This window comes from Balaenoptera ricei, chromosome X, assembly GCF_028023285.1.
Source record: "Balaenoptera ricei isolate mBalRic1 chromosome X, mBalRic1.hap2, whole genome shotgun sequence".
Taxonomy (NCBI): Eukaryota; Metazoa; Chordata; class Mammalia; order Artiodactyla; family Balaenopteridae; genus Balaenoptera; species Balaenoptera ricei.
The window spans coordinates 75,876,356-75,893,534 of record NC_082660.1 but is presented as its reverse complement, the minus strand read 5'-3'; the positions used below and the strand labels follow the sequence as shown (position 1 = coordinate 75,893,534).

The 17,179-nt window shown below is 38.3% G+C and overlaps 1 protein-coding gene across 1 annotated transcript in view; it reads right to left on the bottom strand.

Annotated features, from left to right (window-relative positions):
* APOOL (apolipoprotein O like) overlaps nt 1–17,179 on the bottom strand; it is a 99,675-nt gene that overhangs the window by 29,061 nt on the left and 53,435 nt on the right. The window contains exons 3-5 of the mRNA XM_059910322.1: nt 6,942–7,061; nt 3,983–4,037; nt 2,408–2,506 (exon numbers count right to left, since the gene is read on the bottom strand). Of these exons, the coding sequence (XP_059766305.1) occupies nt 2,408–2,506; nt 3,983–4,037; nt 6,942–7,061 (274 nt within the window). The remainder of the gene's footprint in view (nt 1–2,407; nt 2,507–3,982; nt 4,038–6,941; nt 7,062–17,179) is intronic.

The following is a 17,179-nucleotide window of genomic DNA, read 5'->3' as shown; positions in this document are numbered from 1 at the left end:
ATTCACCATGTGCTTATGAAAGAGTTATTTAGTGATGTGCAGGAAAGAGTTAACGTATGCCCAAGACTGCCATTGTTAGAAAGGCATGCTTACAAGACTGGCCATTGGCTGGCATCTGGGAACCTGACTGGTAAGCAGTTCACTACACTAATAGAAAATGTTCCCTGAATCAGAAGAGTGGTACAGTAAGTCCCCTACATACAAACGAGTTCCATTCCAAGAGCGTGTTCATAAGTCCAATTTGTTTGTAAGTCCAACAAAGTTAGTCCTAGGTACCCAACTAACACAATCAGCTATATAGTACTGTACTGTAATAGGTTTATAATACTTTTCACAGAAATAATACATAAAAAACAAACACAAAGAATTTTTTAAAATTTTAATCTTACAGTACCTTGAAAAGTACAGTAGTACAGTACAACAGCTGGCATACAGGGGCTGGCATCGAGTGAACAAGCAAGAAGAGTCACTGACTGGAGGAGGGAGAGGAAATGGGAGATGTAGAGCTGAAGGATCATCAGCAATAGGAGATGGAGGGCAAGCTGCAATTTCACTCATGCCTGACGTTGATGGCACAGGTTCTGGTTCCTTGCTGGATTCATTTCTATCTACCCTCTAAAAGAAACGATCCAGTGATGTCTGGGTAGTAGCTCTTTTTTTCTCGTCACAGATGACACTGTAGCACTGGATTGCATTCTGAATGGCTGCCGCAACCTTTGTGTACCATTCTACGTTAGGGTCCTGTGCCTCAAAAACTAAGAAAATCCCCTTGCCATTTCCTGTGTCGTGAATCTCTTCAGTTCTTCAGTTACTTCTTCCTCTTGTCTCTCTTCATCCTTTCCTTTCTCTGGGCCTCCAATTCCATCAGGTCTTCATTACTAAGCTCCTCATGTTGCACAGAAAGGAGTTCAATGATGTCGTCCTCTTGCAGATCTAGCTCCAGCTTCTAGCTGAGGGTCAATAAGTTGCTGAAGACCTCTTTGGACTCCTCATCCACCTTCTCAAATCCACGAAAATCGTGAACAAACTGCGGGCAAAGGTTCTTCCAAACCCCATTCATGGTGATGGCCGTAACCTCACGCCAAGCAAAGTCAATGTTTTTTATGGTTTTGTAGAAGTTATAGTCCTCCCAAAATTGTCGCAAGGTTGTTCCTGATTCGTCACTTGCCTTTACTTCCTGACGAAAAGTGTGACGTAAATAATATTTCTTGAAAGTCGCTATAACTCCCTGGTCCATAGGTTGGATGAGCAATGTAGTATTCGGTGGCAGATGCACTACTTTGACATTGGGATGAAAGTCGTCCATGAATGGAGGGTGGCCTGGAGCACTGTCGAGCAGCAAAAGAATGTTGAATGGGACGTCCTTCTCCAAGCAATATTTCCCTACCTCCAGAATAAAGTGGTGGAAAAAGCAGTCCTGGAAAATGGCCTCTGTAACCCAGGCTTTGGGGTTACTCTTCCACACAATAGGAAGAGAGCCCTTGGCTGTTTTAAAGGGCTCTTGGGTTCTCTGAATGATAAACTAAGAGAGGCTTCAGCTTCATCCTGCCAGAGGCACTGCCACCAAACAACAGAGTTAGCCTATCCTTTGCTGCTTTATAGCCTGGCATCAACTTTTCTTCCTTGCTGATATAACTTTGGTCTGGCATCCTCTTCCAGTACAGTCCTGTCTGATCCACATTAAAAACCTGCTCGGGTAAATACACGTCTTCATCAATAATTTCCCGAAGCATTTTAGGAAATTCCCAGGCAGCTACCATATCTGCACTCACGGCCTCGCTACTTACTTTTACGTTGTAAATGTTGGCTCTAGCCTTGAACTGATGAAGCCAGCCATGGCTGGCATTAAAAGATGGGCCCTCTGATTCTTTGCTGTGTTTCTTCTTCAAGTCTTTATAAAGGCTGTTACCTTCCCCTTGAACCAGCATTAAGCTGAGTGGGACTTAATGCTGATGCTGATCCTGCATCCACACACTGAGAAGTTTCACCATGTCCTCCATCACTTTTCCACGTTTCTTTGATATTATTGTCCACATCACTGGCACAGCAGACTTCACATGTTCCACGATCTTGTTCTTGTTCTTGTTCTTTAGAATCTTGTTGATGGTTGAATGATTCATGTTATAAGAACGAGTGACGTCTACCATCTTTTCGCCTCACTCCACTCTCTCAATTATTTTCACTATTATTTCCATCGTAATCACTTGGTGCTTCTTAGCAATGCCAGACACGTGAACTAACTTACATGATTGGACATGCGAATGCACGTTCGCATCTCTGAAAGTTTGCAACTTGAAGTTTCATATATAGGGGACTTACTGTACACTGTGCTTAAACTGTTTATATAAATAAATTCAGAAATTAATATAATGGCATTAAAAGAGAGAATATATATTTTTAACCCTACCTTTTCTTGCTGAAATGAAGCCTGCCAATCCTGAAACTGTAATCACTCCAATTTTCGGAAGAAAATCTCGAGGTGGATTCTTCAAATAGACATATGCATCTCAAGAAATCATTTAAAAATTAATATAAATAACTTACTATAATTGAGCATTCTATATAGGTATGATGAAGAAAAGTTAGAGATTTGCTAAGATAATAGCAGATGGTTTAAACATTCTTCAAAAGAACTACACAAAATAATGATTTGAGCAGCAACTTAAAATGCCAGTTGTTAATAGTTACTTGTTACAAAATAAAATCTTCCTTCCACAGCTGATTTAATGGTATTTGTTTTCTTAATACAGGCGATTATTATACTTTAATGAAATATAATGCTAAAGTGTACACTAGCATTATATGGATTAAGATGGATTACTATAAAGCAAATTCCTCATTGTGTATGTATTATATTCTTATAATGGAAATGCTTCTGGCCTTATCTGTTCAAACATTGGTAGGATCTAGTAAGAATTGAAATAGATACTTTAGCAGGAAACTTTGAATAACAGTCTAGGGAAACATGCAGCTATCACTCTGCTTGCCACTACTCCCCAGTAAACTCAGAGAAGCCGTTGCTCTTGGTTAAAACCAATGATCAGAATGAGAAGTGAGTCTAGACAAAAAATAGATGGAAAGGGAGCAGAGGTCCAAATTTCTTGGCTTTTTATAAATTTAAATGGTTTCTGGTTCCATGCAATCCAAAAAACACACTCTTCTATCATAATTATTTATTTAATTATTAATTATTTATTTAATGGAATTTAATCATATTCCTCAAGGTTGATGAGGAATATAATTTGGAATTAATTGGAATTAATTCTTACACACATTAAATAATGATAATACATACAGGTCATCAACATCACAGAGGCATTTAAAATTTTAGGTGTTCTTTCTGTCCCCCAATACACATTTATTTTGACAACTGGCTTAGGCTAAAAAAATATTAGGGAGCTATACCTGATGCCAAACACCATTATCAAACTAACAAATCAAATACAGTTGTTTTCCAACATTAGCTCAAATATTCTAGGGTGACTAATTGATATCGTGTTTCCTAGCAACCAACAGCAAAATACTACGTATTTTAACAGCAAATAGTACTTATTTAAACTAATTAATAACAATGGAGATATATGTTTAATTTATGCTGTATGAGTATACAATATGAGTTTTGTACCTAAAACAGCCAGTTTGAGTCCAGGTGTTGCCACTTACACCTTGGTAATCTACTTAACCCTTCTAAACCCCAGTTTCCTCATCTGTAGAATGGGAGTCATTATAATACCAACATCCAGAAATTTGCTACAAAATAAAATTAGATGCTCATCATAATGCCTCAACATATAATAATTGCTAAATAAATAATGGATACTATTGCTTTGTTATTATTATCATAAACTGCTATATAGAGTATCTTCTGAGTTGGTAAAACATGATAATGGTAACATACCAAGTTTATTTTTCTCACATTTAAACCTTGCAAGTTAAAAAGACAATAGAACATTTCTAATTATAGACAGTTCACTCAACCTACCTTTTCCAAATTGTACTGTATCCATTATCCCATATTTCACGAAGACATAAACACCCTAAGTAAAAAGGGGGAAAAAAGGACATCTGCATTTTTGAAGATGTTGATAATTAGGTCAAATAGCCCACATCTTTGAGATTATATGAAATTGCACCAAAATCTAAATCTAGTTTTCCTGTTTCTTCTCTATGTGGACACTTGTTGAACTTAGCTTCTCTTCACTTCTTGCTTTTCATTCTATTTAACATGGATAATACTTGTTTGCTATATTCCTCATATAAATGGGTAAAGTAATGCCAATAAAATAATCAGAGCAGCTCACAGAAAAGCTATTACAGAAGTACAAAGATTTATCATCTTATTTTATGATAGTGTAGAAAAATGAATGGAAATTTTTAGAAGCATGAAGAGAGGTATATTTCAGCTTAGAAGCAACATCTGATTAATAAAGATGTGGCAGCAACAAAATAACGATTTGTGGAGAAAACAACAAAAAGCCTAAAGAAAAGTGCTTCATCTTCTCCCTTTTTCTTAGTGTTCATTAGAATAAGAAAAATAAATCTAAATAAGACATTTATCTTAGAATAGAAATCATCCTACACAGACTAGTGTCCATCTTGTTTTCAACAGGAACATAAATTATCTGCAAATCAAGATTATATTAGCCCACTGAAGGGATTAAAGCTTTAAATCAAATGATTCTTTTTACCTGTTTCTAACTATTTATTTTAATGCAAGAAACATTGTTAAGCATATTTTTTGATATGTACTATCTTAAGTACATCAGAAGAAAAATGAAGGCATGGAATAATTTACCCATAGTAATTGCCCATAGTCATGCTGTACTCTATTGATAAAACTAGAAAACACAGTCTAAATATGTGGTCTCCATCTCTGAACTAGCTGCTATGAAACCATGGGATAAAAACAACAAAAGAGATTTTCAAAGCAAAGACAATAGAAATGATTATATTAGATAGGAAAGAATTAAATTATTGCTATTGATATACCTTGGTATTAGTAACTTTATCTCAGACAGATACTTTCATGATGATCACATGCAGAAGTTCATCCTGTTCATCATGGTTTAAAGCTGTACAAAACAACACAGACCCTAACCGCCACTGAGCTACTTCTCCTTGGGGACTGTCTCTTGAGAAAATTTCACCTCAAAGTTATAATGCTTACTGATCAGTTGATTGGGAATAATGTAACTGTTGAGGAAGAAAACTTTGGGGAAATTTTCCTTAGCTGTGTTTAGGAACTCACTTTTACCAATGGAGGTCACTGCTACCTAAATTTCGAAACACTAAGGAGTAGGAATAGAAATTGAATTTGCCCTACATGATTCTAAGTTTAATGCAGAACGTAATTTGAGCCGGAGGTAATTTTTAAAGAATAGATTACATTTTAAGGAGAACATTAGAGAGGAAATGTTTACATTGAAGATGAAATGCATTTGGAAGCGCCCTTCTTCAATCTATTCATTTCAGCATATTAACAGAGTAAAAAGTCCTTTTAGTCTTAAATTGGGTGATAGTAACAATAGCAATTTAAAGATCTCACAGGAACAATTAACCTCACTGAAAACAACTTTGAGAACACTATGGAAAATTAGGTGTCAAGAGACTTCAGTCTGAATCATCCAGCTGTTGGCATACAGCCTCAGAGGCATGACTCAGACCCTAATTAGTTAAGCTATTTCCTGCTGAGACCAAACTATTAATAGTGTGTAGTACAACTAGTCAAACTATTAAAAGTGTATTATTAGAATTATAAAAGTCTATTAGAATTGTTTGACAGGCACAAATTTAAAAAAAATAACACCATGTATTCATCAGATGTTTGAAATATCTGAAATGACCAGAGTTCACAGATTTGATATTTCATAAGACCGTTAAAATTTTCTTTTTAAAAAGAATGGATTAGAAACAAAAAAAGCACAAGGGTTCACAATTGGATAGGTTAGATTTGAGGAAATGTTGTGTGGTTATTAGGTCAGAATGATGAAAACAATGGTACCACCATTATCATTATGACACTGACACTGGAGATGTTGATGTTAGCACACATCTATGTTGATGCTATGATTATGAAACAGCAGTATTGTACTAGCTTACTCCACCCCTCTGCTGCTGGATAATGCTGATTGAAGGCTAAGTATTAAAATAAGGTGAATTCTATTTTGCCCAATAGCTGACTATAGCCAAAATGGTCTTATGAACTAAACCTAACAAGTGAATATTTTACTCAGCCAAATAAGTAACAATGCAGAAGTAATATCAGAACTTCATATAAAAGGTCAAGCAATGTTTTGTACATGCCATGTGACATAAATGCTTGATGAACTACTTTAATCTATGCAGTAGTGGTAGAGTAGATTAAATATGGCCACAAATTCTTTGCTGCTACTCATATTGAGAGATGGTATCTAATTCCCCTCCCATAAAAACTGGGTTGGCCTTAATGACTTGATTTAACAACAGAATGCTGTAGAAGTAACCTTCCTGGACACCTGAAGACAGGTAAGAAGCTTGGCAAATTCTGACTAAGGCCTCTTGCAACATTTTCTCTAGGAGCCCTGAACTGTCCATGTAAGTTATCTGACTACCTGAGGCCAGGTGTAGATGCTTCAGTCAACATTCCCAGCTGAGCCCAGCCTTCTAGCCATCTGTGACAAGGTGCCAGTGAAGAGAATGAAGCTGTCTTGGACCCTCTTAATCAGCCCATTCACCGGATGAATACCACTGGGTGGCCTCTGTCAACACCACATGCAACAGAAGAATCAGCTGTCTGAAGTCTGATTAAATTTCTGACTCACAAAATCATGAGATAGAACAGTTGCTGTTTTAAACCACTAAGTTTTGGGGTAGTTTGTTACACATCAATGAATAACTGGAACAATTGTTATGTAATAAAATGAGAACCCTCTGATATGAAACCACTATCAGAATTCACTTACCTTGCACCAGCCAATATAATGAGCAGTTGTAGTGCGAATGGACGCAAAGCCCATTTGTAAATGACCAGGCTGCTCATCAACATATTTAGACTGGAGAGGTGGTGCAGTATATATGGGGAGCTAGAAGGAAAAAAATTCATGTCAAAAATATAAAATAGCTGAACTTCCTTTTCCAGCAGTATGGCAGAATAAGAATCCTCATCAACATTCCTACTGAAAACAACTAAAAATGCTGATAAAATATATTCTAAACCAGCTTTTACCTTGATGTCATTTGCTGTAAAACAGATGGTTCATGGAGTATGGGATCAGGAAACAAAACCCAGAATGAGCTTGAGGTGGGCAATCTTACTGGAGAGCCTATAAAATTGGCATCTCAAGGTGCTGCATCCTCAATTTAAGGTTGAACTAGAAATAAACAGTTCACTCCAAGGAACTGTTAGGAAAACTGATTGTCTCAAAGATTGGGCACTGAGTAGAGAGGAAAGAAATATTTCCTAAGAATTGGCAATCACAAGTGAGAACTCATAATGTGCAGCATAAAACTATCTTGATAATCTAAGAAATCTCAAATTAAGTATACATTTAAGGTGCTCCCAGGCTGGTATCCCCCACAGATGCTTGGCAGAAGCAAATGAACAGCTCCTCTCTGGAGGAAGCTGCCCAGACTTCAAAGATTTACAACAGATAAAGGCCCAAGAAATATGAGACCACAATTTCAAAAAATTAAAAAACACAAAGAAGCAAAATCAGAAAACACAAGGAAGCATCTGGACAAGAGCTAGCAGGAACAACAAAGAGCAGAGTCAGAGCCACAAAAAATGTATATAATAGAACATATGGTATCAAATACATATATTTTTATTTTTTAGAGAAATAAAAGGGGAAATTTGAGTTAAGAGCAAGAGACTACAAAAATTACCAAAGCTAATGAAAATAAAGAGAAAGAGAACTTCTAGAACTGGAAATTAAAACAAATAAAGAACTCAATTGATAAGTTTTGATAGATTGGATACAGTTTACAGTTGCTGAGAGATTTTGTGAATTAGTAGACCTAAAGAAATTTTTATGCAAAGAAATGAAAAAAAATATGAAAGAGATACGTATAATAGAGTGAGAAATATTAATATATGTCTAATCAGAGTTCCAGAGGAAAGGAGAAAGATGGGGCAGAAGTAATATTTGAAGAGAATAGTCAAGATTTTTCCAGAACTTATGAACACTTGACAGGTTCAGAAATCTAACATATCCCAAACAGGATAAATAAAAAGTAATCCACAATTAGACAAGTCATAGTAAAACTCTATAACACCAAGGACAAAGAGGGGATATTAAAAAAAAAAAAAAAAAGCCAGAGAGAAAAGACAGATTACTTTCAAAGGAATAAAAATTAGATAAACTTTGACTTTTCAAAAACAACACTGGAAGGCACAATATAATATCTTCAATGCGCTAAAAAATGTAACTCAACTGAGAATTATATACTCAATAGAATATCTTTGTTTCAAAAATGAGGGGAGAAGTAAGGACACAGACAGACAAAACCCAAGATAGTGTGTAACCAAATGACCCTCAGTGGGAAATTTTAAAACATGTACTTAAGGCAGAAGAAAAATATTCCCATTGAGAAGGTCTGTGATGGAAGAAGGAATGATTAGCAAAGAAAGTGGTAAATATGTGGGTAAAACTAAAACAATGAATATATAACATAATAATTTTTATGCATGTGTTTAAAAATAGAACTACATCCCTGAGTATCAATATAGTATAAGTTAGGAAGGGATGTCAGAAATTAAAATGTTCTCGGTTCTTAATATGGTTTGGACAGAGGGTAAATATACTGATGAGACTTGAAATAAATGCAGGTTAAAATTTCTAGGGTGACCAATAAAAGAAAATAAAAAGAAGGCAGAATTAACAAACTCTGTTATAGAAAAAAAAAAAGAGAAAAAATAAAGCAAAGAAAGGAAATAAAAGAACAGAAGAGGTAAGAAAAACAAAAACCACAAAAACTTGGTAGAAATGATTCCAAAGATATCAAAAATTATAATAAATGCAAATGGATAAAATGATCTAGCTGAAAGCCAAAGATGACGAGATTGCATTTACAAAATACAGCCAACATGTTGTTTATAAGACATTGTTAAAACAACTATTTAGAAAGGTTAGGGAAAAAAAAGGAATAAAAAACACATATTGGGCAAATAGCCACCAAAAGAAAGCTACTATAAGCTATATTAATATTAGACAAAACAGACTTTGAGACAAAAATCATTACTAGAGATCAAGTGCCTATATTAAGACAAAAAGTTTAAATAATGAGGGAGAGTACACTCTTAAACTTGTATGCATCTATTAATATATTCTCAAAATACATGAAACAAGGGGAAATAGACAAATTCGCCATCATAGAGGAAGTTTAACTTATTCTCCATGATGGTTGATCAAAAATAAAAACTAATAGTAATGAGCAGAAGTGGGCAAACTATAGCCCATGGACTTGTCACCAGTTTATGTAAATCAAGTTTTACTGGGTCACCAGCTATACTCATTCATTAACGTATTGTCTACGGCTGCTTTTGTGCTACAACAGCAGTTGAGATGATGTGACAGAGTTGCATATGTTTAAAATATTTACTATAGGGCTTTTTAAGAAAAAACTCTATTGACTCCTGGTACAGAAAAATATAATCAACAAGCTTGATCTCACGGACATATATAGCACAGTGCATTGAACAACTGCAAAATACATAATATTTTCAAGCACAAATGGAAATGTATAAAAAACTGACTGCACCCTGGTCCATTTCAGGAACTGAAAGTCTTAGGAAATTTCAAAGGACTAATATACAGAATATGTTCTCTTAACACAAAACTCCCACAGCTAAGTCATACTTACTAGTAACAGAATGAATGTTTTCTCCTTTACATCAGAAACATACAAAATGCCACTCTCACCACTTCTATTCAACATTTTACTGGAGGTTCTAGTCAGTGCATTCAGAAAAGAAAAAGAAATAGAAGACACTAAATTGGAAAGGAATAAATAAAACTATGTCTATTCACAGATGACATGACCTTGTATATAGAAAATCCTAAGGAACCCCCATAACCCCTACTACAACAAATAAACACATTCTGTAAGGTTGCAGGGTAAAAGATCAATATACAAAAATCAATTGTATTTTTATACACTAGCAATAAGTGATCTGAAAATGAAATTAAGAAAGCAATTCCATCTAAAATAGCATCGAAAAATACAATACTTAGGAATACATTCAACAAAGAAGTGTAAGACTTGTACACTGAAAACTACAAAAATGTTGAAAGAAAGAGAGAAGATGTAAATAAATGGAAAGACATCACAGACATCCCATGTTCTTGGATTAGAAGGCTAAATATTATTAGAATGGCAATATTTCCCAAATTGATCCACGGATTTGAAGGAAGCACTATGAAAATCCTGCTTGCCTTTTATTTCCCCATAAAATGAAAATTTGATGCTAAAATTCATACAGATGTGAAAGGGAAACAGAATAGCCAAAACAATCTCGAAAAAGAAGAACAAAATTGGAGGACACATACTCCTCAATTTCAAAACTTTTTACAAAATAATAGTATGGTATTGTTATAAAGATAGATATATAGATAAATGGAATAGAATTTTGAGTCTAGAAATGAACCCATGCATTTATGGTCAACTGATTTTCAACAAGGTAACAAAGAAAATTCAATGGAGAAAGAATAGTATTTTCAACAAACAGTACATGGACAACTGGATATTCACATACAAAAGAAAGAAGCTGGGGGGAGGAGAGAAGATGGCGGAAGAGTAAGACGCGGAGATCACCTTCCTTCCCACAGATACAGTAGAAATACATCTACACGTGGAACTGCTCCTATAGAACACCCACTGAACGCTGGCAGAAAACGTCAGACCTCCCAAAAGGCAAGAAACTCTCCCCGTACTTGGGTAGGGCAAAAGAAAAAAGAAATAACAGAGACAAAAGAATAGGGACGGCACCTGCACCAGTGGGAGGGAGCTGTGAAGGAGGAAAGATTTCCACGCACTAGGAGCCCCTTCGCGGGCAGAGACTGCGGGTGGCAGAGGGGGGAAGCTTCGGAGCCACGGAGGAGAGCGCAGCCACAGAGGTGCGGAGGGCAAAGCGGAGAGATTCCCGCACTTCCCGCACGGAGGCTCGGCGCTGACCAGCACTCACCAGCCCGAGAGGCTTGTCTGCTCAGCCGCCGGGGCGGGCGGGGCTGGGAGCTGAGGCTCGGGCTTCGGTCGGATCGCAGGGAGAGGACTGGGGTTAGCGGCGTGAACACAGCCTGAAGGGGTTAGTGCACCACAGCTAGCCGGGAGGGAGTCCGGGAAAAAGTCTGCAGCTGCCGAAGAGGCAAGAGACTTTTTCTTCCCTGTTTCCTGGTGCGCGAGGAGAGGGGATTCAGAGCGCCGCCTAAACGAACTTCAGAGACGGGCGCGAGCCGCAGCTAACAGCGCGGATCCCATAGCAACAGGGGCGCAGAGGGAAAAACGGAGAGACTCCCGCACAGAGGCTCGGCGCCGAACAGCGCTCACCAGCCCGAGAGGCTTGTCTGCTCCCCCGCCGGGGCGGGCGGGGCTGGGAGCGGAGGCTCGGGCTTCGGTCGGATCGCAGGGAGAGGACTGGGGTTGGCGGCAGGGAGAGGACTGGGGTTGGCGGCGTGAACACAGCCTGAAGGGGTTGGCGCACCACAGCTGGCTGGGAGGGAGACCGGGAAAAAGTCTGCAGCTGCCGAAGAGGCAAGAGACTTTTTCTTGCCTCTTTGTTTCGCGGCGCGCAAGGAGAGGGGATTCAGAGCGCCGCCTAAACGAACTCCAGAAACTGGCGCGAGCCGCGGCGATCAGCGCGGACCCCAGAGACGGGCGTGAGACGCTGGGGCTGCTGCTGCCGCCTCCAAGAAGCCTGTGTGCGAGCACAGGTCACTCTCCACACCGCCCCTCCCGGGAGCCCGTGAAGCCCGCCACTGCCAGGGTCCCGTGATCCAGGGACAACATCCCCCGGGAGAACGCACTGCGCGCCTCAGGCTGCTGCAACGTCACGCCGGCCTCTGACGCCGCAGGCTCGCCCCGCCTCCTCTGTACCCCTCCCTCCCCGCGGCTTGGGTGAGCCAGAGTCCCCGAAGCAGCTGCTCCTTTAACCCCGTCCTGTCTGGGCGGGGAACAGACGCCCTCAGGCGACCTACACGCAGAGGCGGGTCCAAATCCAAAGCTGATCCCCAGGAGCTGTGCGAACAGAGAAGAGGAGGGGAAATCTGTCCCAGCAGCCTCAGAAGAAGCGGATTAAAACTCCACAAACAACTTGATGTACCTGCATCTGTTGAATACCTGAATAGACAACAAATCATCCCAAATTCAGGAGGTGGACTTTGGGAGCAGGATATATTAATTTTTCCCCTTTTCCTTTTTTTTTGTGAGTGTATATGTATATGCTTCTGGGGGAGATTTTGTCTGTATAGCTTTGCTTTACAATAGCTTTATTTTACTTCACTATATTATAGCTTCTTTCTTTCTTTCCTTTCTTTCTTTCTTTCTTTCCTTCCTTCCTTCCTTCCTTCCTTCCTCCTTCCTTCCTTCCTTCCTTCCTTCCTTTCTTTCTTTCTATTTTTTCTCCCTCTTACTCTGAGCCGTGTGGACGAAAGGCTCTTGGTGCTTCAGCCAGGCATCAGGGCCGTACCTCGGAGGTGGGAGAGCCAACTTCAGGACACTGGTCCACAAGAGACCTCCCAGCTCCACGTAATACCAAACGGCAAAAATCTCTCAGAGATCTCCATCTCAACATCAAGACCCAGCATCACTCAATGACCAGCAAGCTACAGTGCTGAACACCCTATGCCAAACAACTAGCAAGACAGGAACACAGCCTCATCCATTAGCAGAGAGGCTGCCTAAAATCATAATAAGGCCACAGACACCCCAAAATACACCACCAGACGTGGACGTGCCCACCAGAAAGACAAGATCCAGCCTCATCCACCAGAGCTCAGGCACTAGTTCCCTCCACCAGGAAGCCTACACAACCCACTGAACCAACCTTAGCCACTGGGGACAGATACCAAAAACAACGGGAACTACAAACCTGCAACCTGTGATAAGGAGACCCCAAACACAGTAAGATAAGCAAAATGAGACAACAGAAAAACACACAGCAGATGAAGGAGCAGGGTCAAAACACACTAGATTTAACAAATGAAGAGGAAATAGGTAGTCTACCTGAAAAAGAATTCAGAATAATGATAGTAAGGATGATCCAAAATCTTGGAAATAGAATAGACAAAATGCAAGAAGCATTTAACAAGGACGTAGAAGAACTAAAGAGGAATCAAGCAATGATGAAAAACACAATAAATGAAATTAAAAATACTCTAGATGGGATCAATAGCAGAATAACTGAGGCAGAAGAAAGGATAAGTGACCTGGAAGATAAAATGGTGGAAATAACTACTGCAGAGCAGGATAAAGAAAAAAGAATGAAAAGAACTGAGGACAGTCTCAGAGACCTCTGGGACAGCATTAAACGCACCAACATTCGAATTATAGGGGTCCCAGAAGAAGAAGAGAAAAAGAAAGGGACTGAGAAAATATTTGAAGAGATTATAGTTGAAAACTTCCCTAATATGGGAAAGGAAATAGTTAATCAAGTCCTGGAAGCACAGAGAGTCCCATACAGGATAAACCCAAGGAGAAACACGCCAAGACACATATTAATCAAACTGTCAAAAATTAAATATAAGGAAAACATATTAAAGGCAGCAAGGGAAAAAAAACAAATAACACACAAGGGAATCCCCATAAGGTTAACATCTGATCTTTCAGCAGAAACTCTGCAAGCCAGAAGGGAGTGGCAAGATATACTTAAAGTCATGAAGGAGAAGAACCTACAACCAAGATTACTCTACCCAGCAAGGATCTCATTCAAATGTGATGGAGAAATTAAAACCTTTACAGACAAGCAAAAGCTGAGAGAGTTCAGCACTACCAAACCAGCTTTACAACAAATGCTAAAGGAACTTCTCTAGGCAAGAAACACAAGAGAAGGAAAACACCTACAATAACAAACCCAAAACATCTAAGAAAATGGGAATAGGAACATACATATCGATAATTACCTTGAATGTAAATGGATTAAATGCTCCCACCAAAAGACACAGGCTGGCTGAATGGATACAAAAACAAGACCCATATATATGCTGTCTACAAGAGACCCACTTCAGACCTAGAGACACATACAGACTGAAAGTGAAGGGATGGAAAAAGATATTCCATGCAAATGGAAATCAAAAGAAAGCTGGAGTAGCAATTCTCATATCAGACAAAATAGACTTTAAAATAAAGACTATTACAAGAGACAAAGAAGGACACTATATAATGATCAAGGGATCGATCCAAGAGGAAGGTATAACAATTGTAAATATTTATGCACCCAACATAGGAGCACCTCAATACATAAGGCAAGTACTAACAGCCATAAAAGGGGAAATCGACAGCAACACAATCATAGTAGGGGACTTTAACACCCCACTTTCACCAATGGACAGATCATCCAAAATGAAAATAAATAAGGAAACACAAGCTTTAAATGATACATTAAACAAGATGGACTTAATTGATATTTATAGGACATTCCACCCAAAAACAACAGAATACACATTTTTCTCAAGTGCTCATGGAACATTCTCCAGGATAGATCATATCTTGGGTCACAAATCAAACCTTGGTAAATTTAAGAAAATTGAAATCGTATCAAGTATCTTTTCCGACCACAACGCTATGAGACTAGATATCAATTACAGGAAAAGATCTGTAAAAAATACAAACACATGGAGGCTACACAATACATTACTTAATAATGAAGTGATTACTGAAGAAATCAAAGGGGAAATCAAAAAATACCTAGAAATAAATGACAATGGAGATACGACGACCCAAAACCTATGGGACGCAGCAAAAGCAGTGCTAAGAGGGAAGTTTATAGCAATACAAGCCTACCTCAAGAAACAGGAAACATCTCGAATAAACAACCTAACCTTGCACCTAAAGCAATTAGAGAAAGAAGAACAAAAAAACCCCAAAGCCAGCAGAAGGAAAGAAATTATAAAGATCAGGTCAGAAATAAATGAAAAAGAAATGAAGGAAACAATAGCAAAAATCAATGAAACTAAAAGCTGGTTCTTTGAGAAGATAAACAAAATTGATAAACCATTAGCCAGACTCATCAAGAGAAAAAGGGAGAAGACTCAGATCAATAGAATTAGAAATGAAAAAGGAGAAATAACCACTGACACTGCAGAAATACAAACGATCATGAGAGATTACTACAAGCAACTCTATGCCAATAAAATGGACAACCTGGAAGAAATGGACAGATTCTTAGAAATGCACAACCTGCCGAGACTGAACCAGGAAGAAATAGAAAATATGAACAGACCAATCACAAGCACTGAAATTGAAACTGTGATTAAAAACCTTCCAACAAACAAAAGCCCAGGACCAGATGGCTTCACAGGTGAATTCTATCAAACATTTAGAGAAGAGCTAACACCTATCCTTCTCAAACTCTTCCAAAATATTGCAGAGGGAGGAACACTCCCAAACTCATTCTACGAGGCCACCATCACCCTGATACCAAAACCAGACAAAGATGTCACAAAGAAAGAAAACTACAGGCCAATATCACTGATGAACATAGATGCAAAAATCCTCAACAAAATACTAGCAAACAGAATCCAACAGCACATTAAAAGGATCATACACCATGATCAAGTGGGGTTTATCCCAGGAATGCAAGGATTCTTCAATATACGCAAATCAATCAATGTGATACACCATATTAACAAATTGAAGGAGAAAAACCATATGATCATCTCAATAGATGCAGAGAAAGCTTTCGACAAAATTCAACACCCATTTATGATAAAAGCCCTGCAGAAAGTAGGCATAGAGGGAACTTTCCTCAACATAATAAAGGCCATATATGACAAACCCACAGCCAACATTGTCCTCAATGGTGAAAAACTGAAACTATTTCCACTAAGATCAGGAACAAGACAAGGTTGCCCACTCTCACCACTATTATTCAACATAGTTTTGGAAGTGTTAGCCACAGCAATCAGAGAAGACAAAGAAATAAAAGGAATCCAAATCGGAAAAGAAGAAGTAAAGCTGTCACTATTTGCAGATGACATGATACTATACATAGAGAATCCTAAAGAGGCTACCAGAAAACTCCTAGAGCTAATCAATGAATTTGGTAAAGTAGCAGGATACAAAATTAATGCACAGAAATCGCTTGCATTTCTATACACTAATGACGAAAAATCTGAAAGGGAAATTAAGAAAACACTCCCGTTTACCATTGCAACAAAAAGAATAAGATATCTAGGAATAAACCTACCTAAGGAGACAAAAGACCTGTATGCAGAAAATTATAAGACACTGATGAAAGAAATTAAAGATGATACAAATAGATGGAGAGATATACCATGTTCCTGGATTGGAAGAATCAACATTGTGAAAATGACTCTACTACCCAAAGCAATCTACAGATTCAATGCAATCCCTATCAAACTACCACTGGCATTTTTCACAGAACTAGAACAAAAAATTTCACAATTTGTATGGAAACACAAAAGACCCCGAATAGCCAAAGCAATCTTGAGAACGAAAAATGGAGCTGGGGGAATCAGGCTCCCTGACTTCAGACTATACTACAAAGCTTCAGTAATCAAGACAGTTTGGTACTGGCACAAAAACAGAAATATAGATCAATGGAACAGGATAGAAAGCCCAGAGATAAACCCACACACATATGGTCACCTTATCTTTGATAAAGGAGGCAAGCATATACAGTGGAGAAAAGACAGCCTCTTCAATAAGTGGTGCTGGGAAAATTGGACAGGTACATGTAAAAGTATGAAATTAGAACACTCCCTGACACCATGCACAAAAATAAACTCCAAATGGATTAAAGACCTAAGTGTAAGGCCAGACACTATCAAACTCTTAGAGGAAAACATAGGCAGAACACTCTATGACATACATCACAGCAAGATTCTTTTTGACCCAGCTCCCAGAGAAATGGAAATAAGAACACAAATAAACAAATATGACCTAATGAAACTTAAAAGCTTTTGCACAGCAAAGGAAACCATAAACAAGACCAAAAGACAACCCTTAGAATGGGAGAAAATATTTG